This window comes from Salvelinus fontinalis, chromosome 18, assembly GCF_029448725.1.
Source record: "Salvelinus fontinalis isolate EN_2023a chromosome 18, ASM2944872v1, whole genome shotgun sequence".
Taxonomy (NCBI): Eukaryota; Metazoa; Chordata; class Actinopteri; order Salmoniformes; family Salmonidae; genus Salvelinus; species Salvelinus fontinalis.
Window position 1 is genome coordinate 9,833,458 of NC_074682.1, and position 27,015 is coordinate 9,860,472.

General features: G+C 43.0%; 1 protein-coding gene across 3 annotated transcripts; it reads left to right on the forward strand.

Annotated features, from left to right (window-relative positions):
• The first annotated feature begins 9,416 nt into the window (after positions 1-9,416).
• Positions 9,417-23,931, forward strand: LOC129814930 (RNA-binding protein 5-like). Of its 3 annotated transcripts, none has more exons than XM_055868088.1 (25): positions 9,417-9,567; positions 9,875-9,908; positions 13,604-13,775; positions 13,894-14,049; positions 14,221-14,290; positions 14,717-14,790; positions 15,632-15,715; positions 16,015-16,075; positions 16,565-16,630; positions 16,746-16,906; positions 17,125-17,222; positions 18,322-18,409; positions 18,502-18,573; positions 18,673-18,736; positions 18,837-18,919; positions 19,035-19,155; positions 19,293-19,384; positions 19,512-19,691; positions 19,873-20,013; positions 20,315-20,392; positions 20,515-20,709; positions 20,861-20,935; positions 21,053-21,156; positions 21,385-21,514; positions 23,291-23,931. In XM_055868088.1, exons 1-25 carry the CDS (start codon positions 9,432-9,434, stop codon positions 23,414-23,416), a joined length of 2,661 nt encoding a protein of 886 aa, XP_055724063.1. In that variant the 5' UTR covers positions 9,417-9,431; the 3' UTR covers positions 23,417-23,931. The 3 variants fall into 3 exon arrangements, with proteins under 3 accessions (XP_055724063.1, XP_055724064.1, XP_055724065.1); XM_055868089.1 differs by having other exon boundaries at positions 20,318-20,392; XM_055868090.1 differs by having other exon boundaries at positions 9,493-9,640.
• Positions 23,932-27,015: the final 3,084 nt, after the last annotated feature.

Sequence of the window (27,015 nt, forward strand, 5' to 3'; positions counted from 1 at the left end):
GACTGCAGGGAGAAACAGGTCAAAAGGACATTGCTAAACACTGAACCATTAAAGGTTTGAGACTTGCTGCCACTGATCTGTCCTCTGTATGCATTTAACTGTTAGGGAACTACTACCACATATCACTTAAATTGGTACAGCACTCTCACTAACGGGTGCAACAAGTATAGCCTCTTACAAGGCATTCCTCAATCTGTTAATAAACCACAACAATAGCATGCACCCAGAAAAGATTTTTGGCACTCCAAAATTACAGTATGGTACTGTATTCTGTGGGGTGGTATTGAATTACTGTAAATTACTGTCAGCATAATAGACAGAAAATTACTGCAGATTTACAGGAAAAAGTTTTTAGATCTAAAAATATAGTATGGTATTGTATTCTGGTACTGAATTACAGTAAATTACAGGCAGCACAATAGACAGTAAATGACTGTAGATTTACAGGACAAATATATTAAAAAAATACGGCATGGTATTCTATTATGTGGGGTACAGCATTCTCACTAATGGCCGCAACAAATAGAGCCTCTAACAAAGCATGCCTTGAAATATGCTAATGGTGTACTGTAATATAGAGTTACAGTAGCTAACTAAAGGTTTCGCTGTAAGTGTACATTAATGTGTTGCAGTGAGCAGAAAAAAAATTATTATATTAACGAATTGTTATTGGTTTGCTTTTCTTTTCTTTTTATGTAACTCTACAGTAATGAGGTCATTTAGGAGTAAATAAGCTTGCCAGTTGACAGGTTGAATATTAATATACAATCAAAGATCCATTTTTGCAACAGAGCAAAGTTTTATAGTACAATCAAAAGAGTTTTAATATTAGTTATAAATTATATGCTCTTATATACAGGCCCACTGAATCTTTGGTGCATACATGTCCCTCGACAAAGAAATATGATATTTTTTATTCCCTTGTTTTCAGTCACCAAACAATTCACTACAAGTGGCTTGTTTTATGTTCTGAGCCCAGTTTGAGTCTTTCCTGAGGAGTTATTCAGCTGTGACTGAATAAGGGACTTCTCATTGAAGAAAGAAGTCATTGAAATTAACAGAAAGATCATACTCCCGCTACCTTTCTAACACAATCTCTAACGTGCAGTTATCTTCTTATGAGCTGGACTCAAATATTATAGGTGCATGTATTATAGGGGCATGCCGCCACCTACTGTATTGACTGTGTATCAGTCTACTATTCTGTAGTATGAATTCATTACACTTTGTGAAAAATTGTCTTACCAACTAACACTGCACCCATTAAAACCTCACCACTATTCTGGCCCTATCTGATCCTACTCCAGGCCAGCAGCCTGGGAGGACAAGACACTATTGTTCAAAACATATTGTAACTCTTCTGCAGTAAAATCTTGTACACCCAAGTACTTTCTTCGCAGCTGCCACCACATCTATCCTCTGACATTTACGTTCCATTTCTGCAGTACAATTGACAACCAATGGCCTGACAGCCAAAAAAAACAACCTAACTGAAGTTCATGTTATTCCTATCACTCTCGATTGGCCTCGGCCTACTCACAGGGATACTCTTAAAGAACCCTCACCCTGGACCCATCTTCCTCTACTACTCTCTTCACTGCCTCAGCATACAACACCTTCTGCATTACTCTGATCCTGGCAACCTGCATTTCTCTCACCGAAAACCAGCACCATGGGTACCCCTACAGTTTACAAAAACTCCTTTTCCCACCGATACTACACATAACTTTGTCTCATGTCCTCCTGCACACTTCTCACATCTCGGAATCTCCCTCCTACACAATGCTGCCACATGACTAAAAGCTTGACACCTAAAACACCGTAATGGATTCGGGACAAAATCTATCACGGGATAACTGACACATCCTAACTTGACTTTATCTGGTAAAGACTCTGCATCAAAACTCAATAGTAGAGACAGTGCCTTCTCTTCTCGCGTGCCTTCACCACGCTCTCCACCAGGTCTACGTCGCAACAAACGGCGGCCGTCACAGACACCGGGAATCTTCGACTATAGTTGATCCTCCTCAACATTTAACACCACTCCAGTTCACTCCTTTCAACGACGCCCTGCTCTGGAGAGGAAAGCATGTCACAGTTCTTCTCCCCAGTCACATGGTGTGGAACACATGCTCCCTATGGACGGCAGAAAAAAATGAAACGATGCGGTTTCACGTCGAGTCACTTTCACTGACCCAACATTCCCCAACCTCTTCTCCACCCAACCTGACAGCACATATGGATCTGCCAGAAGGCAAGGATCCATTCTCTCCAAAAATCTCACTCCAGAATGATCTTTGTCATCATCAGGACGAGGCTCAAACTCAGCGGTCTGCACCGTACCTGCCACCACAGTAAATTCATCCTCTCTCTCGTCACGTTCAGTTTCCTCTGTATTCATTCAAAACATGATCCTCTTTTTTTCCCTGTCTGTCATCTTCTCCTTCATCAGATCTTCCAGAACGCTTGTGCATTCCCGCATTCCATATTTACTTATAATATGTGCCACTTTTATCCTTTTTCCCCCTTTCCACCATCTTACCCCCACCTCATGTTCAAACCGGCAGCCGTACTGTCTGTGGTGATATAGGCTCCACTTCTACGTCCTGATCACCACACATGGTTCAGCTCATTCTCAAACTCCAGTTTAGCCACCAGATCCTCCAGAGGCTGGATATCTGAAGGCCCTTTTCAGGGGACACAATGCAAGCTTTGAGTGGATGACTGGTTTCCTTTATATGTAATAGCTTTGTGTCTCTAAACTAGTACAAGTACTGACCTTAAACATACATTTTGTTTAATGTGCGAAATGAAAAATAACCACCAGTGTGTGATCCTCACAAATGGTAATACTGATCTTCAGGGAATGGAACTTTGGATTTGCTTGACAGTGCAAAATCCTTTTTATGCCTTTTTACTCCTCTTGCCTTTTGAATGACAACGTTTCAAATTAACTCAACATAACATTGTTATAGGTTAGTAATTAAGTTTCCTTAATCTCTATACCTGAAATATTGTTCCTCAAATTGGAGCTTTGTTTGTGGGTGACTGAGTGAGTCCTTGCTGGACTGATCAAGAGAAGAGGGTGTAGAAATAACTAGTGCTGTAATATCCTCCATTGCACGGTTGCAAGGCTTCAGTTAGACCTTGTCTCCTACAAGCCTGAAACAGTGTAGACGAGAACATTGTGCGATTATTTAAAGATATACTCTTTGAAGAGGTAGGGTTCTTTTCGGAAGATGCAGGGACTCTGCTGTCCTAACTTCAGGGGGAAGCTGGTTCCACCACTGGGGTGCCAGGACAGAAAATACCTTTGACTGGGCTGAGCGGGTGCTGCCCTCCTATAGGGGTGGGAGGGCCAAGAGACCAGAGGTGGCAGAACTGAGTACTCGGGTTGGGGTGTACAATTTGAGTGTAGCCTGAAGGTGGGGGGGGGGGGGGGGGGGGGGGGGGGGGGGGGGCGTTCCTCTTGCTGCTCCATAGCCAAGTAGCATGGTCTTGTAGTCGATGCGAACTTCGACTGGAAGTCAGTGGAGTGTGCGGAGGAGCATGGTGACATGGAAAAACTTTGGATTAGGACCTTGCGCCTCTTCCTGTGTGCGGTAAGGCCGTACTCTACGGATGTTGTAGAGCATGAACCTGCAGGAGCGAGTCACTGCTTTGATGTTTGCAGAGAACGACAGGGTGTTGTCCAGCATCCCACCAAGGTTCTTTGCACTCTGGAAGGGGGAAACCGTGGAGTTGTCAACCGTGATGGAGAGGTCTTGGAGCGGGCAGGCCTTCCCTGGGTGGATAAGCAGGGCCGTCCTCGAGGTTGAGCTTGAGGTGGTGGGCCGACAACCAAGCTGAGATATCTGCCAGGCACGCAGAGATGCAAGTCACCACCTGGGTGTCAGAAGAGGGGGAAGGAGAAAAGTAGTTGAGTGTCATCTGTATACAGTTGAAGTCGGAAGTTTACATAAACTTAGGTTGGAACCATTAAAACTCGTTTTTAAACCATTCCACAAATTTCTTGTTAACAAACTATAGTTTTTGCAAGTCGGTTAGGACATCTACTTTGTGCATGACACAAGTAGTTTTCCCAACAATTGTTTACAGACAGATTATTTCACTATCACAATTCCAGTGGGTCAGAAGTTTACATACACAAAGTTGTCTGTGCCTTTAAACAGCTTGGAAAATTCCAGAAAATTATGTTATGGCTTTAGAAGATTCTGTTAGGCTAATTGACATCATTTGAGTCAATTGGAGGTGTACCTGTGGATGTATTTCAAGTCCTACCTTCAAACTCAGGGCCTCTTTGCTTGACATCATTGGAAAATCAAAAGAAATCAGCCAAGACCTCAGAAAAGTAATTGTAGACCTCCACAAGTCTGGTTCATCCTTGGGAGCAATTTCCAAATGCCTGAATGTACCACGTTCATCTGTACAAACAATAGTACGCAAGTATAAACACCATGGGACCACCCAGCAGTCATACCGCTCAGGAAGGAGACACGTTCTGTCTCCTAGAGATGAACGTACTTTGGTGCGAAAAGCGCAAATCAATCCCAGAACAACAGCAAAAGGACCTTGTGAAGATGCAGGAGGAAACAGGTACAAAAGTATCTATATGTATGTAAACATTATTAAAGTGACCCGTGTTCAAGGACTATGTACTATGTGGCAGGGACTCCAGACAAACATGGATTATGAAGGTCAAGCCAGCGACGTCGACTAGAGGTCAGTCTTCAACACCAAAATGCCCTACAAGGTCATTACTAAGCTCAGGGGCCTGGGTCTGAATCAGTGAGTGATGGTCAGTGATGTGCACACCAAGGAACTTTAAGCTAATGACCCTCTCCACTGCGGTCCTGTCAATGTGAATTTGGGCGTGCTCTCTCTGCTGTCTCCTGTAGTCCACAATCAGCTCCTTCATTTTGTTGATGTTGAGGGAGAGGTTATTTTCCTCGCATCACTCTGCAGTGCACTCACCTCCTCCCTGTATTCTCTCTGATCGTCGTTGAGACAGCCTACCACTTGTGTCGACAGCAAACTTGATGATCGAGTTGGAGACATGCGGTTACGCAGTCATGGGTGAACCAGGAGTACAGGAGGGGGCAGGAGCAGCATGGTGGAGATGTTGTTTCCTACCTTCACCACTTGGGATCGGCCGGTCAGGAATTCCAGGACCCAGTTGCACAAGGGGGGTTCAGACGCAGGGCCCTGAGCTTAGTGATGACCTTGTAGGGCACTATGGTATTGAAGGCTGAGCTCTAGTCGACGTCGCTGGCTTGACCTTCATAATCCATGTTTGTCTGTAGTCCCTGCCACATATGTACATATTGTGTCTGAGCCATTGAAATGTGACTCCACTTTGTCCCTGTAGTGTAATTTTTCCTCTTTGATTGCCTTATGAAGGTTGCAGTGGGTCTGTTAGTACATGTCCATGTTCCCAGTCACCTTGCCATGGTTAAATGCGGTGGTTTGCCCTTTCAGTTTTGCGCAAATGCTGCCATCTATTCACATTTTTTGTTTGGTTAAGTTATAATCTTCAGTGGGAGCAACATCCTCTATGCATTTCCTGATGAGCCCGTCACTGAGTCAGTGTATACAGTCGTGGTCAAAAGTTTTGAGAATGAAACAAATATTAATTTTCACAAAGTCTGCTGCCTCAGTGTCTTTAGATATTTTTGTCAGATGTTACTATGGAATACTGAAGTATACTTACAAGCATTTCATAAGTGTCAAAGGCTTTTATTGACAATTACATGAAGTTGATGCAAAGAGTCAATATTTGCAGTGTTGACCCTTCTTTTTCAAGACCTCTGCAATCTGCCCTGGCATGCTGGCAATTATCTTCTAGGCCACATCCTGACTGATGGCAGCCCATTCTTGCATAATCAATGCTTGGAGTTTGTCAGAATTTGTGGGGTTTTGTTTGTCAACTCGCCTCTTGAGGATTGACCACAAGTTCTCAATGGGATTAAGGTCTGGGGAGTTTCCTGGCCATGGACCCAAAATATCGATGTTTTGTTCCCCGAGCCACTTAGTTGTCACTTTGCCTTATGGCAAGGTGCTCCATCATGCTGGAAAAGGCATTGTTCGTCACCAAACTGTTCCTGGATGGTTGGGAGAAGTTGCTCTCGGAGGATGTGTTGGTACCATTCTATATTCATGGCTGTGTTCTTAGGCAAAATTGTGAGTGAGCCCACTCCCTTCGCTGAGAAGCAACCCCACACATGAATGGTCTCAGGATGCTTTACTGTTGGCATGACACAGGACTAATGGTAGCGCCCAAACAATCGGAAAGGGGATTCAGAGAAAATGACTTTACCCCAGTCCTCAGCAGTCCAATCCCTGCACCTTTTGCAGAATATCAGTCTGTCCCTGATGTTTTTCCTGGAGAGAAGTGGCTTCTTTGTTGCCATTCTTGACACCAGGCCATCCTCCAAAAGTCTTCGCCTCACTGTGCGTGCAGATGCACTCACACCTGCCTGCTGCCATTCCTGAGCAAGCTCTCTACTGGTGGTGCCCCGATCCCGCAGCTGAATCAACTTTAGGAGACGGTCCTGGCACTTGCTGGACTTTCTTGGGCACCCTGAAGCATTCTTCACAACAATTGAACCGCTCTCCTTGACGTTCTTGATGATCCAATAAATGGTTGATTTAGGTGCAATCTTACTGGCAGCAATATCCTTGCCTGTGAAGCCCTTTTTGTGCAAAGCAATGATGACGGCATGTGTTTCCTTGCAGGTAACCATGGTAAACAGAGGAAGAACAATGATTTCAAGTACCACCCTCCTTTTGAAGCTTCCAGACTGTTATTCGAACTCAATCAGCATGACAGAGCGATCTCCAGCCTTGTCCTGGTCAACACTCACACCTGTGTTAACGAGAGAATCACTGACATGATGTCAGCTGGTCCTTTTGTGTCAGGGCTGAAATGCAGTGGAAATGTTTCTTGGGGATTCAGCATCATTTGCATGGCAAAGAGGGACTTTGCAATTAATTGCAATTCATCTGATCACTCTTCATAACATTCTGGAGTATATGCAAATTGCCATTATACAAACTGAGGTAGCAGACTTTGTGAAAAAATAATATTTGTGTTATTCTCAAAACTTTTTGCCACGACTGTACATCAATACTATTCTCAGAGGCGGCCCAGAATGTTTCCCAGTCTGTGTGATCAAAACAATCTTGAAGCATAGATTCTGATTGGTCAGACCAACACTGAACAGTACGTACCACAGGAGGTTCCTGTTTAAGTTTCTGCCTATAGTCGGGTAGAAGCAGAATGGAGGCATGGTCTGATTTGTCGAAGGGAGGGCGGGGGAGGGCCTAGAAGGCCAGCAATCCTGAGTCACCTCTTCACTGTTGGCGTTGAAACTGGTGTTTTGCAGATACTATTTAATGAAGCTGCCAGTTGAGGACTTGTGAGGCATCTGTTTCTCAAACTAGACACTCTGATGTACTTGTCATCTTACTCAGTTATGCACAAGGGGCCTCCCACTCCTCTTTCTATTCAGGTTAAAGCCAGTTTGCGCTGTTCTGTGAAGGGAGTAGTACACAGCGTTGTATGAGATCTTCAGTTTCTCGCATGGAATAGCCTTCATTTCTCAGAACAAGAATAGACTGACAAGTTTCAGAAAAAAGGTCTTTGTTTCTGGCCATCTTGAGCCTGTAATCGAACCCACAAATGCTGATGCTCCAGATACTCAACTAATCTAAAGAAAGACAGTTTTATTGCTTCTTTAATCAGAACAGTTTTCAGCTGTGCTAACATAATTGCAAAAGGGTTTTCTAATGATCAATTAGCCTTTTAAAATGATAAACTTGGATTAGCTAACACAACGTGCCATTGGAACACAGGAGTGATGGTTGCTGATAATGGGCCTCATATATAAAATATACGACAAAACACACATCACGACGAGACAACACTACATAAAGCGAGACCTAGGACAGCAAGGCAGCAACACATGACAACACAGCATGGTAGCAACACAACATGACAGCAACATATGGCAGCAGCACAACATGGTACAAACATTATTGGGCACAGACAACAGCACAAAGGGCAAGAAGGTAGAGACAACAATACATCACGCAATGCAGCCACAACTGTCAGTAAGAGTGTCCATGATTGAGTCTTTGAATGAAGAGATGGAGATAAAACTGTCCAGTTTGAGTGTTTGTTGCAGCTCGTTCCAGACACTATCTGCAGCGAACTGAAAAGAGGAGCGACCCAGGGATGTGTGCGCTTTAGGGACCTTTAACAGAATGTGACTGGCAGAACGGGTGTTATATGTGGAGGATGAAGGCTGCAGTAGATATCTCAGATAGGGAGTGAGTCCTAAGGCCTAAGAGGGTTTTATAAATAAGCATCAACCAGTGGGGTTTGCGATGGGTATACAGAGATGACCAGTTTACAGAGGAGTATAGAGTGCTGTGATGTGTCCTATAAGGAGCATTGGTGGCAAATCTGATGGCCGAATGGTAAAGAACATCTAGCCGCTAGCTCTTACCTGCCGATCTATAAAGTACGTCTCCGTAAACTAGCATGGGTAGGATGGTCATCTGAATTAGGGTTAGTTTGGCAGCTGGGGTGAAAGAGGAGCGATTACGATAGAGCAAACCAAGTCTAGATTTATGGATGACCCGCAGCCTGTTCGGAATGTCGCTCAACAGTTGAGGGATACTGATACATTGCTTGTAAATTACGGGGATTTTGTGGCATTTATTGCGCTGCCCAAACAAACAAGAAATTGAAGAGGGGACATAATTGTAGGTGCGGCTGAAAGGTTTTTGGGTCTGCAGGAATTAACAGCCAAAGCATTGCAGTGAAAACTGAATGAAGATGTTTCCCCCATATAAAAAACATCCCACTGTCAGTGTATATTTTTATTTATTTGTTCAACTTTGTTTGATATCATTTACTACCCATACAGTAGGTGGCTTATTGCACATAAAATGTGTGTGAACGCCAGTAAACTATAGAAGAAGAAAACATTGTCAAAGTTTTTAAATTTTTTATAATCCAAGATAAACCACCACCTGTCATTTACAATGGGCGCAAATGAATCATACTGTGCAAAACAATCAAGGAGGTGGGCAGAGCCAAGCATCTTATTGGCGCGATCTATCATATATTTGCATATTTCCATCAGGGCACGTCTATTTTGAAGTGCGCGTGTGTAGTAACTCAACTTGCCCTTGCACTCCTAAACGACGCCATTTTTTACAACTTCGGCAACGGGTAAAGTCCACAAAACTTGTTCCACTGTTCATAACATATTTAAGTTTTGGGAAGAGAAACTCTACTGAGCTCAAATGTGTCATCGATGAGAAAATGTGCAGAATTTTTTCCAAAATACATCTCGATTTATCTTCTCCCACTGGGCTTACTCTCATTCCCATATGTGTTTGTGAGTGGAAATACCAACCGGATGTTTCAGATTTATACATCCGGTGAAACATCTGGCTCATTGTGTGGTGATTTTGTTTTCCACGTCCCCGCCGCTAAGCATCTTGGGAAGAAGAAGGTGCTGAAGACCAACAACCATTTTCCTGTGAAATGTGCAGGTACTTGAATTGTTTGCAAAACCTATTTAGCAAACAGATCATCATCGGGAATCTCCTACAGCTTTTTTAAATTGTGAGTTAATATGCTTCTGTACAGTTGTTACTGTTTGTTCTTGAGCTAGCTAGCTAGTTCGTTTTAAAGCGTAACGTTAGCTATAACGTAACTTTAGCAATGATAGAGTACTGTCTTATGAGTCACCATATAGCTTCTGCTTCTAGCAGACAAGCCAAATAGCTAGTTAAGTTAGCTGACGATCGTAATAATGTTGTTTTCTCCACCCCTCCCCCCACTTCCAATCTTTGATAGTCGTGACAACCATTGAAATGGGAGCTGATAAGCGGTGAGTAACAAATTAACATAACAACATAACGTTAGTGAACTGCACTGAGGTCTGAACACAACGTTACATTAAAGGAAAAATCCACCCAAAACCACTCATTCCTATTTACAGTGTTATATAACACTGAATATTTTTTGTTAAATGTTTCGTTTTGTCGTTTATAATAAGGTTGGTAACATGTGGTTGGGAGCTTTGGGCCATTAATTTAAAGGTCGCTGGTTCGAATCCCTGGGCTAACTAGATGAGAAGTCTGTAATACCCTTGAGTAAGGTACTTAACTCTAATTACTCCTGTAAGTCACTCTGGATAAGAACATCTTATAAATTACAAAAATTTTAATTGTTGTAGAAATGTTAGTCCAAGTCAACTACAAAATCCGCAATGATCTGTGGGCTGGTTAGTTAGCTACCTAGGGAGGTAGCTATGCACAGTAGTACCAAAGTCAATATCAGCATTTGAAATAACTAAAATAGCCTAAACAAACCGCAACATCAATTTAGTAGTCTACAGTCTCACCATGTTCAACCTGGAGATTGATGTGCCTGAGTGGAATCTGACATTTGCAAAGGCACCATGCAATGCACCCTGGACTGACGAGGCAGACAAACAGGAGAAATTTGTTAGACCCTCTTAAATTACACATTTCTGCAGGTAATATCGTAAAAATAGAATCCATGGTTTATTCGAGAGAAGACAACCTCCCGCGTTGACGTCAGCCACTAGAAACCTGCCATGTATGTTAGATGTTCTCAAAGTCGTATTCCTATTAACGTCCAGTGTCGTGATAGCGGCTTTATCGCAATACTACGTCATACCGGCCAAATTTCTACCTGCTTAAACGGCAATAGCTCAGATGCCCAGGGAATCGATAGAACATTGCTCAGATGCACAAAAACAATAATTCAAAACAGCTGTCTTTAAGACGATGTGGAGCCGGCACAAGAGATGGGTCACAAAACATACATCGATGGGATATGCCACTTAAAATTGTGCATTTATCCACACTGCGCCGTCGAGGAGATTGAAATGGTGCTTGTTTTCCCAGAACTGCCCTTTTTATTCTCTTTCAACCTACCAGTAGCCACTGCAGACATTATGGGAAGGCATGTCGCATTTCAAAATGGCTGCAGTGGCTACTGCTAGTTAGCATGGGGATGAAAAAGACAGTTTTCCAGGATAATTTGCAGTATTTAAATCTTCGATATATCAGTGGCATATCCCATCTGTGCATTGAGGTACATTTTCCCACCTATATCCAGCGCCGGCTTCACAGTGTCATATTGTAACCATGATTGCGTTCTGACGTCAGTGCAGATCAGTGTAAACTAACCTCTGCCGAGTCCCCAAGGAAAATGGAAAGAGAGCCTGCAGGGCGACTTCAGCTTTTGGACCTTAAGGCGACACTCCATCTTAACCCCCTCCTCCACATTTACTGGATTGGTTGAACAGTGCAGAGGAGAATCTACCCTGACAGTTTGTTTTCTTCTCGTCAAGACCAATATGTAGGGGGATCTAGATTCAGGTTTTCCTTTTCCTTTGTTTGGTTAGTGTAAAAAATCGTTTTGGTAGGGTCTGTATCTTCTGGCAAGTAGCTTGCTAACTAGCTATAACATTTATAACACTATGTATTGCTTACATTACCATTCCATGGTTTACTAGCACTACAGAGTAAACAACTCCCTCCTAAAAATGCAATGAAAGACATCTGGTAGGGATGTGCATCTTTCCCCGATACATAGCTAGATAGCTACATGGGCTCCGATACGCGATATGATTTTGTTTAAAAGGATTCAGTGCGATTGTTTGATTAGAGAAACGAATCGATGCAATTTGGTGCGATATGATTCAGTGCCCCAACATTTGTTGCATGAACACATTCATTTTCCATTCTAAATTAAAATCTAAATTAAATCTGCTGCGATTGGAGTTCATGAGTTGGGCCTCTGAGCTGGATCTGTCTGAGCTGTCTTCTGTGTGTGTAAATGATATGTCTATCAGTGGTGTAAAGTACTTCAGTAAAAATACTCTAAAGTACTACTTAATCTGTTTTTTTGTGGTATCTGTACTATACTATTTATATTTAACTACTTTTACTTCACTACATTCCTAAAGAAAATAATTAACTTTTTTACTCCATACATTTCCCTGACACCCAAAAGTACTTGTTACATTTTGAATGCTTAGCAGGACAGGAAAATGCTCCTATTCACGCACTTGTCAAGAGAACATCCTTGCTCTCTCTAATGCCTTTAAACTGCCGGACTCACTAATCACACATGCTTCATTTGTAAATTATGTTGGAGTGTGCCCCCAGGCTCTGTAAAAAAACAAAATGGTGGCATCTGGTTTGCTTAATATAAAGAATTTTCAATTATTTATAATTTGACTTTTGATACTTATGTATCTTTAAAACCAAATACTTTTAGACGTAGTATTTTACTGGGTGACTTTCACTTGAGTTTTTTTTTTATTAAGGTATCTTTTACTCAAGTATGACAACTGGGTCGTTTTTCCACCACTGACGTCTATGGTGTATGTAGGCACCTGAGCTGAGCGATAAGAGAAGCTGGGCATCTACCCCCCCACACACACACACACACACACTTTTGATCTGAAATCTTTGTCACCCACTCATACATTTGTTTCAGATTAAAAGTGTTAGTAATGTATCAATATTTATCTTTAAAAAATGGCTATGGCATAGCCAATGAATATGTAGCACAACTTTGGATTTCACTCCGGTCTCATAATTGAATTGTTTCGACCGTTTGGAAGTGTTGCGCATAGCAACCGTGATTTCAGTCCTCTTTTATGAAATTATCCCTTTACCCTATCTAAAAATGACCATTATATACTTATTGTTTAAAGCAAAACTAACAAGTATTGCTCATGGTGAACCTGAACGATCGGTAAAACACAATTTTCATCGTGTTTTGATAACAATAATCTAGCAAATGACATTGGTTGTCAATCAACTAATAAACCCTAACATTGTGCAAGCAGCCATTTGACAAACATTTGAATGCAAGAATAGGCCTACCTCTCTTTGGCTAGTGAGCACAGCGGCACGTGCAGTTTGACTAAGCTACTGATATAGCCTGGGTTTGTTTGGCATCCAAAATGACTTGTAGATCAATGATTGTCAACATAATGACATGCTCAGTTTGACACTGAAGATGAGGTATTTTCGGAAGGTAGAAAGTAAGTCATTTTTGGAGATGCGTATCGGTGACTCTTTACATTCCTAGCATCTGGCAGAAGTAAATTCATCCATAAAACACAAATATAATTTTTTATTTATCTTATGATTGGGTTTTCATGAATTTGATGTAATCGTCAAGCCCATTCAAAACACCGGGGACATGAACACTGAAGTATGGTGTAGGAATGTGTCACTTGCACAGGATATAAACTGGTTAGGTTAGGCCGTTTGGCAGAGTTTCAGTGGCATTTCACAGTATAAGGAAGCAGAGTGGTTTGCAAGATACCTGACTAAATCCCACACAACAATGCAATAGTAGATTTGTTTCTGCTTGAAAAAACATAATTGTAAGGGTTAGGTTGTTAAATGTAAATAATAGTACTTGGAGGTTGTCTTGAGCCATATAAATACATTGGAACCCATTTCGTTATTCCTTGAGTGTGTCAAAATTAGATCTGCGTTTTACTATGTGTCTATGCCTGTGTGCGCACAGGGTGAGTCGCACAGAGCGTAGCGGCAGATACGGCGGCAACAATCAGGGTCGGGGTGAGAGGCGAGAGCGAGGAGACCAGGAACGAGAGCACGTCATGCGCCGCTGGGGTGAAGAGAGACGCATCGAACGCTACGATGGAGGGGAACACCGGGGGAACAGAGCCAGTCCAGAGGTATGCCTTCCGAGTCAGACGCCCAGTGACATGACTTGGCAAGGGAGTGCAGCCAAAACCAATCTTGTTGACGACTAGGAGAATACACTGATCCACGCTGTTTTATCCGCGCCAACAGAGAGACCGGAAGCAGCGGAACAACGATAGATCTGAAGAAGGCTACCACTCTGATGGAGATTACCCGGAGCAGGACTACAGGGGGGAGCCAGGGGAAGAGAAGGAGAGTAAGACCATCATGCTCCGGGGCCTGTCCCTTCACGTCACAGAGGGAGACGTAAGTTCTTCGCTCTCTGCTTTAGACCCACCAACGGTCAGTAATGTGGTTCGTGCAAAGAAGAGTAGACTATACAGTGAAACTAAAGGAGACGTTAGCAACTGTATAATGTCAACTGAAATGTGTTGCGGAACTGAGGGCTACGGATTTAAATGTTCTTGTGCCTTCCAGATCCGTGCTGCCCTGGACCAGCTGGAGGGACCCCAGCCAATAGATGTCCGGCTGATGAAGAAGAGGACAGGTGAGACCCAGGCGTTCCATGGAGTCCCTCCTTTCCCCCGCGATCTTTGACCACAGGGCCAATCTGCTTCAATTGGCTTCAGTTTTGCCATAGCAACATAAAAATCAGATGAAATCGTTATGAATTAATGTCAAAAGCAAAGAAACAATATTTTACATTCTGTTAAGATGTGGAGCGAAAAGGTAAGTAAGAGCATCAGCCAGTCAAGCGCTGTTTCAAATGAAAGAATAAAATAATGCATATAGGCACACTGAGGATGTATGGTCCAGTGTCATCCTGCAGGACTTCTTGCTATGGCAAAACCCAAAATGAAGGGCCCACTGTTTGCCATATTGGGTCCTGAAGCAGTTTGTGACAGAGTTTGAATGTTGTGCCCATGGACTCTGACTAACACTCCTCCCGTCTATATTTGAATGCTGTCTCTAGGTATAAGCAGAGGTTTCGCCTTCGTGGAGTTTTATCACTTGCAAGATGCTACCCGATGGATGGAGACCAATCAGGTTGCTTCACAATCGCCAAGTCTAGTTTTTACCTTGGAGATCTGGGAAAAAAAAGAGAACCAAATGGCAACCAAAGTGAACTGAATAAGAACAAAAAATTATTTGAAGGAAATGTGGATTTAAGTTGGATTTTAGTTGGAGAATACTATATTGGAATCTTAATATGGTATCCATAAAGACTGCATGGTTTTAGAGGTTTATTTAACCTTTCACTGATAATTCTTTAATCTCACTGCCCCCCATATTTTCAGGGTGTAATACTAAGGTTTTAAGACGTTCGATGTCAATAGAATTGAGCCATGTAGCCTAATTTAACAGGAACTTACCTTAAACCACTTTGAGATTATAGTACCCTACAATCTGACTGGTAAGATAACTCAGGAAGACATTTTTCTGATAAAAGATAGTCAAAGGCCATCGGGGAAAATAAGGAATTCTGTCTCCTAGCCTAGTGTCCTCTCCAAATTTGAGCACTTACTTGTCAGTTGATGTTTTTTTTTCTTTTTAGTGATTGATTCATGCTGTACTTCTTAGCAAATTAATTTGTCTGTTGGAAGCATATCCCTGGTTCTAGGGAAGCCGATCAAAGTATCTATATCATGTTAACATACACTCTGCTCCGGCTCAGTCTGGACACTCGGGTCCCAAACACATTAAGAACCCTCTGTACACAAGCTCACATACACATCCTTCCGTCTGTCTTTGACACAAGCGCCAACCGGGGGTCCCTTTCCCCCATCCCTCCTTGCCAACACTGCTTGTATTTTGGGTGCAGCTAGAGTGAGACGTGCGCCAGCCAGGAAAGCTTGAAATGACCAACATTTTGCCCCCCCTCTTACAGAAACTCCTGGTCATCCAAGGCAAGAGTGTGGCCATGCACTACAGCAACCCCCGGCACAAGTTTGAAGACTGGCTCTGCAGCACTGTAAGTTTCTGCTGTGGCTTGACTCCATATCCCACCCTGCCTACACTGTTTCCCCCTTCCACTCCTATCTGAAATGCTGTAGTGACAATGTTAGGCAATCACTTGTTACCTTATAGTCCAGAATGAGCTCCTGCCAAATGACTTTGAGCACATTGTTAGGTGTAGGAATGCCTGATTGCATTAGTTGCCAGTGTGAGCGTTTGGCTCAGGTAAGCACCCAATGCTGCACTGCTTTTAGTTTGCTATTCATCTGAGGCAGCGGTGTCCTGGACCTAAAAAATGTGACCGGTTGCTTGCAGTGCGGCCTGTACAATTTCCGGAGGAGGCTGAAGTGCTTCAGGTGCGGAGCATCCAAAGCTGGTAAGTAGTTCCTGAATCAGGAAGCCACTGCTTGCACCCATCTGGATGGTCTGACACAATACCATGGGGCTACGCACAGGTGCAGGCGCAATAGAGGATACAGATACAGGGCTCTACAGTGCGACCATTCTACTCTCATATGTGCCAAAATATTTTGCTGTGCGACCTGGAATTAAAAAATATATATATATATTTGTCATTGTGCTACTAAATATCTTTGTGTGCGCCTACATTTTTCAACTTAGCGCACGTGCTCCTGGTAATAAAAAAATAATAAAAAAAGGTCCGCGTAGAGCCCTGACTAATCGTATTGTGAACAAACCAGATTTAGCTGAAAACGTACTTGAGAATTGACAGGTGGAATAGCAAGGATGTCAAATCCCTGTGGAGCAGGAACATTTTCTAACTCATGTCCTGGACTCTGTCATGGGTACTGAGGGCGAGGTGACGCTAATGCCCTGCTCTCATTCTTCCTGCTTTTCCCAACAGAGTGTGAAACCAACAACACCACTGGAGTCCGAGAGACCCAGCAGAGTGGAGACTACTACGGCGACAGTGAGTACCTCTCCGCCGTCATGAAACTAAATCCTGTCAGATGACCTGAGGGGGGGTCTGAGAGCCAATGGGATCATTTATACTGAATATGTGTGTGTGTTTGTCCCCTCTCCAGCCATCATCCTTAGGAACATAGCCCCCCTTACCACTGTGGAGGCCATCATGACGGCCCTGGCCCCCTACGCCAACCTGTCAACCAACAACATCCGTCTCATCAAGGACAAACAGACGGGCCAGAACAGAGGCTTCACCTTCGTACAGCTTTCCTCCCCTCTGGTATGCCAGCCTTTCAGCAGAGCTCTCAACATTTTATTTGGTTTGAGTTTCTTTACAGAGCGACCTCTGTATCTTCAGTGATGTTCCCCTTTTTTGATTGTTAATGGTCAACTGGTGTTTGTCATCTTTGGCTTGATTTCGTGGAGTCTGTATACACTTTTCTCTGTAAGTTAAATGAGTATGTTGATTCTTAGTGCTTTGTTGTTTCTGCATCACAGGAGGCTTCTCAGCTCCTAACCATCTTACAAGGACTGCAGCCCCCTCTCAAGCTGGATGGGAAGACCATCGGTGTGGACTATGCCAAGAGTGCAAGGAAGTGAGTGTCCCGTCACAGCGATGTCCGTGGTTAGGTTTAACTTCTTTCAGATCATTGGGACGCTAGCGTCCCACCTCGACAACATCTGGTGAAATTGCAGATTGCTAAGTGTTATACGCCATTCTTTAGTTTAGAATCTTGGTAATCGAACCACTTTGTCCGATTTACGATAGACTTTACGGCAAAAGCATAGCATTTGATCGTCTGAGGACAGCGCCTCACCCACATCCTGCATTAACATGAATTCATAACCTGCACAGGTGTCACAACTCAAAAATAGCGATTAAAATATATCACTTACCTTTGAAGATCTTCATCTTTTTGCAATCCAAAGGGTCCCAGTTACACAATTAATGGTTTTGTTCGATAAAGTCCTTTATATCCCAAAAATGTTTATTTATTTGGCACGTTTGATTCAGAAATCCACCTGTTCCAACTCGCCCAACATGCCTTCAAAGGCATCTAAAAAGTTACCTGTAAACTTCGTCCAAACAATTCAAACAACGTTTCTAATCCAACCTCAGGTACCCTAATATGTAAATAATCGATCAAATTTAAGATGGAGTATCCTGTGTTCAATACCGGAGAAAAAGAATGAGGAGCGCGCACTCATTCACGTGCACCAAAAGACCTAGAGTCCTTCTGAGGGACACTTCAAAAGAATACGAATACTTTTTTAAAGACTTGACAAATAGTGGAAGCTATAGGAACTGTAATCTGGGTCCTAATTATTAGACTTTCCCAAAGAAAAGCATTAAAGTCCAATGACCTCAACAACAACAAAAATCCTGGATGGATTGTTCTCGGTGTTTTGCCTGCCAAATCAGTTCTGTTATACTCAGACCATTATTTTAACAGTGTTAGAAACTTTAGTGTTTTCTATCCAGTACTACCATGCATATGCATATCCTAGCTTCTGGGCCTGAGTAACAGGCAGTTTACTTTGGGAACCTCAGTCATCCAAATTTATGAATACTGCCCCCTAGCCTTAAAGTTGATGTCAATGGTTAGGGTTATAGTGTTCTCAGCATAATTCCAGTTGAGGATGTGATAGGGATGGAGATGTCTCCCTAATCTCTACTCTCCTTGGTCTTTTCAGGGATCTCTTGCTCCCAGACTGTAACCGGATCAGTGCCTTCTCTGCGGCCAGCACCGCCATCGCTGCTGCCCAGTGGTCCTCCAGCCAGGTAAACGCGCACAAACCCACATCTCCTCACGTTCACCGGTGACGTTTTGTTTTCCCGATGCACATGCTAACAGTCAGTGTGTTCCTTCCTAGCCACAGCAGGGTGTTGAAGGACAGCTGTCGGAGTACAGCTATCTAGAGGAGGGCTACGTTCCCTACACACAGGTACGGTGATGGTTACCCCAGTCTGTAAATACCTGGGATGCATTGTAGACGTTGCTGCTTCAATGTGTGACTTGACTGTGTGCCTTGCTGTGTCGATAGGACTACCAGGCCTACTACCAGCAGGCAGCAGGAGACCTCTCCCAGGGGAACGGAATACTGGGAGGTGAGAGGCAACATTTGCATTCAGTGTCCATGCCTTTTTAATAGCCTTCTGATTTGAGGAGAACGTATGTAAATAAAGCCTGGGTGTCTTTTATTCACAGCGGCCCCAGCTGCTACAGGAGTGGTGATCTCACAGGTTGCACAAGTCTACCAACCCCGCCTTATCAGTCACACTGCCACACAGGTGAGTCTCTGTCTTTAACCTATGGGGCTGGCAATACACACACCGTCGCCTTTACTGCACCACGGACAGTATGCTTGCCCTAAAGATTCCCCACAATGGCCAATTGTCTCTGCAGGCACTGCAATTGGCCCAGCAACTGGAAGCAAAACAGACCGGAGTTCACTCGGCAGCTGCAACCATTACAGCGCCGGTTTCCACAGCAACAGCGACACTCTCTGGACTGGCCACAGACACTGGTAAGAGCCTCCCTCTCCTGACAAGTTCCAGTGCAGAATGAAACTTAGTGGAATGCTTTCCGATTTAAAATGATCTACTCTATTCAAGGCAGGATTTGATTGTTTGTAATCTTCCAAACTCTTGTCTTCGTCTCCAGCTGTTCCCGACACCTCCACCTACCAGTATGACGAATCCTCGGGCTACTACTTCGACCCTGAAACTGGCCTCTACTACGACCCAAATACCCATGTAAGTACCCACACACCGGTCAATGTTTTCCGTTGCCATTTTGAATGGTTCCACCATGCCTCATGAGTTGACTGAAGAAGGGGTATGTGGGTGTATGTGTTTTTGACAGTTATCTTCTCTCCTCCAGTACTACTATAATTCCCAAACACAGCAGTACCTGTACTGGGACAGTGAGAAGCAGACGTACGTCCCTGCCTCAGCCGCCGACCAAACTGAGCAGACGGCAAACGCAGCAGCAGCTAGCAAAGAGGCTAAGGAATCCAAGGAGAGGAAACAAGAGAAGCCCAAGAGCAAGACGGCTCAGCAGGTACGCAGAGGAGACCGGGATCTCTTCAGATGTCAAGGCGGTACAGCTGTATATGAGAAAACGGGGGGGGGGGGTCTACATTCTGTTGGTATCGGGACAATGTCACGAAACCCTTGTTGCTGTCAATGGGTGTTGTATTAAAGTGTGTGTAGTTTGACTGAGTTGTCATGTCTCTTTCCAGATTGCTAAGGACATGGAGCGCTGGGCGAAGAGTCTGAACAAGCAGAAGGAGAACTTCAAGAGCAGCTTCCAGCCCGTCAGCCAGGAGGAGAGGAAAGAGGCCGCGGCCGCCGACGCAGGCTTCACACTCTTCGAGAAGAAGGTAGCCATTTTAGGTCTATCCATGACGATTAGAATCCTTTAGAGCGGCGTTTCCCCGAACTCAGTCCTCGGGACCCCAAGGGGTGCACGTTTTTGCCCTAGCACTACACAGCTGATTCACATAATCAACTAATCATCAAGCTGTGTAGTGCTAGGGCAAAAAACGTGCACCCCTTGGGGTCCCGAGGACTGAGTTCGGGGTAAACGCTGCTTTAGAGGACTCATGCAGTGACACTTTTGACTTGATGGCGTCGGATTGAAGAGGTGACTTGATGGCAGTGACTAGTGTTGTGACTTTGCAGCAGGCTGGAAGCTTGGAAATGCTCATGTCAGAAGCAGTGCAGCGCCCAGAGGAGCAGGCCCCAACCAACTCAGCCAAGGTAAGATATTGATACTAGACTCAAATGTAAGCTCAGAAATGACAGCTCATACATTTTATCTTCCAGTCTTGTATGGTACCTACTTGGTTGTATGTTAACTATCTGGTTGTGTCTTTCGCCAGGTTGGCCTGGTGGCAGCCTACAGTGGGGACAGTGACCCAGAGGAGGGGGGTGCAGCAGAGCCGGAGCGCGACAGTGGTGAGCAGGGCCAGGATCAGCTGACCGACTGGAAGAAGATGGCCTGCCTGCTGTGTAGGAGACAGTTCCCCAATAAGGACGGCCTGGTGCGCCACCAGCAGCTCTCTGACCTTCACAAGGTGCTGATCACTGACGCCCAGGAGGAATCCCACTTTAGTCTACTCACTAAACTGTTATGAAAATGAACATCTATTATGTGAAAGAAGAAGCTTGTTTATGTATGAATTCAGTGTGAAGTGGTCTTAATCTTTATTTGTCTTCAAATCCCAGCAAAACCTGGAGGTCCACCGCAGATCTAAGCTGAGTGAGGCTGAGCTGGAAGAGCTGGAGAGGAAAGAGACAGAGGTGAGCCTCCGACATGAAGACTGTTGGTCTAATGTTACTGGTTGACTTGTGGTTAATAGAAACCCTGTTGTCAGGTTTGTTTCTACATTCATTTTCTATTTCCCTCCCTGTGAACAGATGAAGTACAGAGACCGGGCTGCAGAGAGGAGAGAGAAATACGGCATCCCTGAACCCCCAGCACCCAAAAAGAAGAAATTCACAGCACAGCCAGCACCAGTCGTGTAAGCTGCTACTGTGCTATAATCATGCTTATTCTTATTATCATTGTTACCCAATCATTTGTATACATTTTGTGTAAGAATTTTAAGATGGGCACGTTCTTTCCCCACCCCCCTTTTTGCTGTGGCAATAGTATTTTGTCTGCATGTTATAAATGTACACTGTGATGTTCTGTGAAGTGAGATTGGGTAACAATGATTGTGTTGTCATTTACCCCTTCTCCTCTGCAGTAACTATGAACAACCCACCAAAGACGGTCTGAACAGTGACAACATTGGGAACAAGATGCTACAGGCCATGGGATGGCAGGAAGGCAGAGGTCTGGGCCGCAACCAGCAGGGCATCACTGCACCTATTGAGGTGAATCTTGTCCAGTTTAAACCAGTAATAGTGCTGCTTCAACCCAAAAGCAAACCCTGTGAGGATATCTTTCATATACAACAAAGTCTGTTAAATTTGCTCTTTTAACTTCTCTAGGGTATGTGGGACGGTAGCGTCCCACCTCGTCAACAGCCAGTGAAACTGCAGGGCGCCAAATTCAAAACAACAGAAATCCCATAATTTAAATTCCTCAAACATACAAGTATTTTACACCATTTTAAAGCTACACTTGTTGTAAATCCAACCAAAGTGGTTTTACGACGAAAGCACACCAAACGATTGTGTTAGGTATGAGCCAAGTCACAGAAAAAGAGCCATTTTTCCAGCCAAAGAGAGCAGTAATAAAAAGCAGAAATAGAGATAAAATTAATCACTAACCTTTCATGATCTTCATCAGATGACACTCATAGGACTTCATGTTACACAATACATGTATGTTTTGTTCGGTAAAGTTCATATTTATATCCAAAAATCTGAGTTTAGGTGGGACGCTACTGTCCCACTTGGCAAAAAGCCTGAGAAAATGCAGAGCGCCATATTCAAAATAAATTACTATAAAAATCAAACTTTCATTAAATCACACATGAAAGATACCAAATTAAAGCTACACTGGTTGTGATTCCAGCCAACATGTCAGAATTCAAATAGGCTTTTCGGCAAAAGCATACGATGCTATTTTCTGAGGATAGCACCATTGTAAACAAAGATATGTGCATGCAGGGTTGGAATATGCTCGACACAAAACGCAGAAATAAAAATATAATTCATGCCTTACCTTTGACGAGCTTCTGTTGTTGGCACTCAATATGTCCCATAGACATCACAAATGGTCCTTTTGTTTGATTAATTCCGTCGATATATATCCAAAATGTCCATTTTATTTGGCGCGTTTGATCCAGAAAAACACAGGTTCCAACTTGCTCAAACAAAATATCTCAAATGTTACCTGTAAACTTTGCCCAAAAATTTCAAACTACTTTTCTAATACAACTTTAGGTATTTTTTAAACGTTAATAATCGATAAAATTGAAGACGGGATGATCTGTGTTTAATACAGGATTAAAACCAACCGTAGCATGCCTTCTGGTCATGCGCTTCAATCAAACAAGACACCTAGAGTGACTCGACTTCAAGATGGCCGTATTTCTTCATTACACAAAGGAATAACCTCAACCAATTTCTCTAGACAGTTGACATCCAGTGGAAGCCGTAGGAACTGCAAGCAGGTCGCTTAGATATCTGGTTTCCCAATAAACTAATTGAAAAGACAGTGACCACAAAACAAAATCTGAATGGTTTGTCTTCGGAGTTTCGCTTGCTAAGTATGTTCTGTTATACTCACAGATATGATTCAAACAGTTTAATAAACTTCAGAGTTTTCTATCCAAATCTACTAATAATATGCATATCTTATCTTCTGTGGATGAGTAACTTGCAGTTTAATTTGGATATGCTTTTCATCCAAGTGTGAAAATGATGCCCCCTACCCTAGAGAAGTTAAGTGTAGAACCGCGTTGTAGTGGTAACACTCTCCTTCACATATGCACCGGAGACCAGGGTTACATTTTTGGGTACACTCTAACCACTTTCTCCCTCTTGCCTGTCTCCCCACCTAATTATTTATTTACATATAATATTTATTTATATAATATGTATTTATAACATATCTTTTATTTATAATATATATATATTTTTTTTAATACGCCAGTGTTGAACGCCTTTACTTATCTCAGACATGCTGTTATCTCATTACAGGCCCAGCTGAGGGCGAAGGGAGCTGGTCTGGGCACCAAAGGCAGCAGCTACGGCCTGTCTGCCTCAGACACCTACAAAGACGCTGTCCGCAAAGCCATGTTTGCCCGCTTCACTGAAATGGAGTGATATGCCAAATATACCTGCCTTCCAAGATCAGCCATATCCTACTGACCTGGTGCTATGTTCCCTGTGTTTCTGTGTGGGGCAATCACCATCCCTGGGCTTCTTAACATCTCTCCCTACATTCATCCATAAACAGCCGCCTTGAGATAAAGGGATTGTAATGGCAGCATGGGGAAGTTGCAGAGATTACATGCTTTATTAGGGGATTGGATGGAGGGCCTTCCTTTGCTAAAAGATGTGCGTTTCTTTGGATTAATTTCTGAGTGCAGTCACATTGTGTCATCAGTCTGCTAGGGAATAGGAAAACGGAGAAAGGACTTGTCTATTGGAGAAATGTAAAATTATGTAGTTTATTTGTATATATTTGATTGTGTAAGAATTTTAAGATGGGCACGTTCTTTCCCCACCCCCCTTTTTGCTGTGGCAATAGTATTTTGTCGGCATGTTATAAATGTACAGTTTGTATGGTATGCGTTCTCATTTTGTACAGAAAATATTAAATGAGATTGATCAACCAATTCATGTGCACTTCATTGTGGATGCTGAGCATAATTCTATGACTTTTGCAATCAGATGTGCAATCTCTAGGTAAACGAGCTGTTCAATTGCCGAATTTGCTTTAGCTCGCACTCAAATTACTACTTTTCACAAACTTGGTGAAAAATGAAATCTAGAACCGCATTCCAAAATTGGGTGTCGGTCAGTAAAAAAAAAACATTGAGAAACTCAGGCATTTGTTTATAGTTTGTGGGCTCTTCAGTCTACAACCATCTTGGGTCGAACTTCTGAAGCAAGGCCCCTTCATTTGATTTCCACCTAAAGTGAATGTTTTGCAGATGCAGTTGGCCCCCTCCCTGTGTTTCCTCCCACAGGCATGGCCATTCTACCAGAATTGAGATGTAGAGTACTGCAGACTACCCCTTTGCCATTAGGACCTCCCTGGTGTACTACGAGGTAAGCAACCCGGTGGAGCTAATTTACTAGGTTTAGCAATATTGAAAGGATGTGTTTTATTACAGCTCCCTTTTACTCTTCTGGATCTGACTAGATAGTTGTCTTTGCTTGATATCAATTGCTGTCCAATGGACTGGCTAGTGTTGCGCTGTAGTTTTGAGTCTGGTTCCAAAGACTATAGAGGTCCCATTTCTTCACACAGCTGGAACAAGAGCAGTGACAAGTGGTAATCGTTTCGATCGAAGGCAACATTGAATTAATTACGTACTGTGCTCTATTGTAATCCTTTTTCTGACCGTCGGAATCGTCTTCTAAGTAAGAGAACCATGTCTCCTTGTATGCAAAATTTAATATTACAATTTTGGAAAAGTATTGGTCTAGCGTTCTATAGCGGTCTCATGTTTACTAATACAGTTTGTAGATTTGCTTAATGAACATATGTCATTAGTTGAAGCACATAGAACTGGTTCAGTTACTGATTAACTAAAGCCAAGTCACAAATGCACTATTAGAAACATGTAAGGAGCTGCTGGGGATACTATTTAATATTCAAAATGTTCGATTTCTTTTTTTGCAAGGAGATGTCTTTTTTTGGGAGGGGGTATTTATTTTAAAAATATCCCCCCCCCCCCAAAAATATAAATGACAGCCGTTACAAATAATCATCCCACAATAAGGAAGAGGGAGCTTAAGGTTCAGGGTCCCCCAGACTATCTCTTCCTCTTCAGCCCACTACTTTGGTGTGCTGGACCCACATAAGCAAACTAACATAAATTGTCCTAAAAAACTACAAGAAGACAAACAGAAATTGCATTAAAAAAATATATACATGCATACATACTAAAAACAACTAGTTGTCATATGGCTGGCGATCAGGAGCACCTTTCCTTTGTATATGAAAATCTGGCCCATACCTCTTGACGAGTTATTTGGTCCCACTTATCAGTAAAATGTTGAGACCTCTTACTTTCTTTTGCAATCAAGCCTTCTAGTGTATAATAGTGTTTGACAGTTATTTTGAAAGAATCCAGTGCTAACATTTGTTTTCTGAGTCTAAAAAAAATCTAACCTTCCCCAGCAGAATCGAGAGATTGTATATCGAATTGCTGCAAGTAACGGATTGTAATTATGATTTGTACATAGTGTACAAAACATTAGGAATACCTGCTCTTTCCATGACCGACTAACCAGGTGAAAGCTATGATCCCTTATTGATGTCACTTTTAATAACCTCTCAAATCAGTGTAGATGAAGGGGAAGAAACTGGTTAAAGAAGGATTTTTAATTGAGACATGGATTGTGTGTGCCATTCAGAGAGGGAATGGGCAAGACGAAAGATTGAAGTGGGGTGTGGTAGTCGGTGCCAGGTGCACCGGTTTGAGTGTGTCGAACTGCAACGCTGCTGGTTTTCACGCTCAACAGTTTCCTGTGTGTATCAAGAATGTCCATCACCCAAAGGACATCCAGCCAACTTGACACAACTGTAGTAAGCATTGGAGTCAACATGGGCCAGAATCCCTGTGGAACGCTTTTGACACCTTGTAGGGTCCACGCCCTGACGAATTGAGTCTGTTCTGAGAGCAAAAGAGGTGCAACTCAATATTAGGAAGGTGTTCCTAATGTGTTGTACACTTTGTGTAATATCCCCATACATTGTACACAGTGTTTTAAATCAAATAAAATTCCCATTACTATCAATGATAAAAAAGAAAAAAAAGAAATAAGATCCCCTTTTCCAGAAACACTTTATTTGAATTCAACCACATGATTAGACTCTGAATTTGTTGTTCTTTCTGGGGGATGGCTGTGGTTTTGGACAGGTCTTCCCAGGTGTGTTATTAGGGAGAGAGATGGTGGGGGTCAAGATGGACCAAGCTTGAAGGAGGAGTTTACAGGTCAGATGCTGCACCTATCCCTCAGCAGACTGGAGCTACACTCCATTTTCTCTTATATCAAAGTAACCCAGTAAATAATCTGATCTGTCTCAAATCATTGGCTCTCAATGTAGGTGGGATTTCAACTTTGTTTGAGCACACAAATGCAGTGGTTGGTGATTTAATTTTAAGGACGAGACTGCATATCCGACTTTTCTGGACCTTCTCAACAGCTAAATGTCCCAAAGCTTCTGTGCATTTGTGGGATTCTCTACTTTACTCAGGCTCTGCTCTACTTGTAGAGAACCTCCCTTGTGCATTTCGCACTGTCAAATGTGAATGATTTTTTGGGGGGGTGAGTTTTACCGGTGAAATGTCCATCTGCATACCAACCATTTGATCTCAATCAGTTTCATGGGGATATGCTTTAGATCTCCTTGAGTTATAGGCCACAGAAATGTGACCATTTGATCTCAATCATCCTAAAATCTCATAAGAAATTAGTTTTTTTTTTTTTTTTTTTGTCTTATGCTATTATATTTGGTTCTGTTATGTAGAATACTATCATCTGATCCTGCAGACATTGATGAAGCTTTGATCTAACCGTATTAAAAGGCCCGTGTAGCCTGTTCTCAACAAGTATAGCAGATACTGCTTAAAGTGGAGAATCTCGCACATATGCAGAAGCTTCGGGACTTTTAGCTGCAGCCGGGTCTCATAGACTAGACGTAACATAGTAAATGTAAATCCGAGACACTAAAATTAGTATGATAA

Coding starts and splice junctions, on each gene's coding strand:
- LOC129814930 (XM_055868088.1), top strand. CDS start 9,432: ATGTTTCAGATTTATACATCCGGTGAAACATCTGGCTCATTGTGTGGT. Junction 15,716..16,014: donor AAGACTGGCTCTGCAGCACT/GTAAGTTTCTGC, acceptor GGTTGCTTGCAG/TGCGGCCTGTACAATTTCCG. Junction 19,692..19,872: donor AGAGCAAGACGGCTCAGCAG/GTACGCAGAGGA, acceptor GTCTCTTTCCAG/ATTGCTAAGGACATGGAGCG.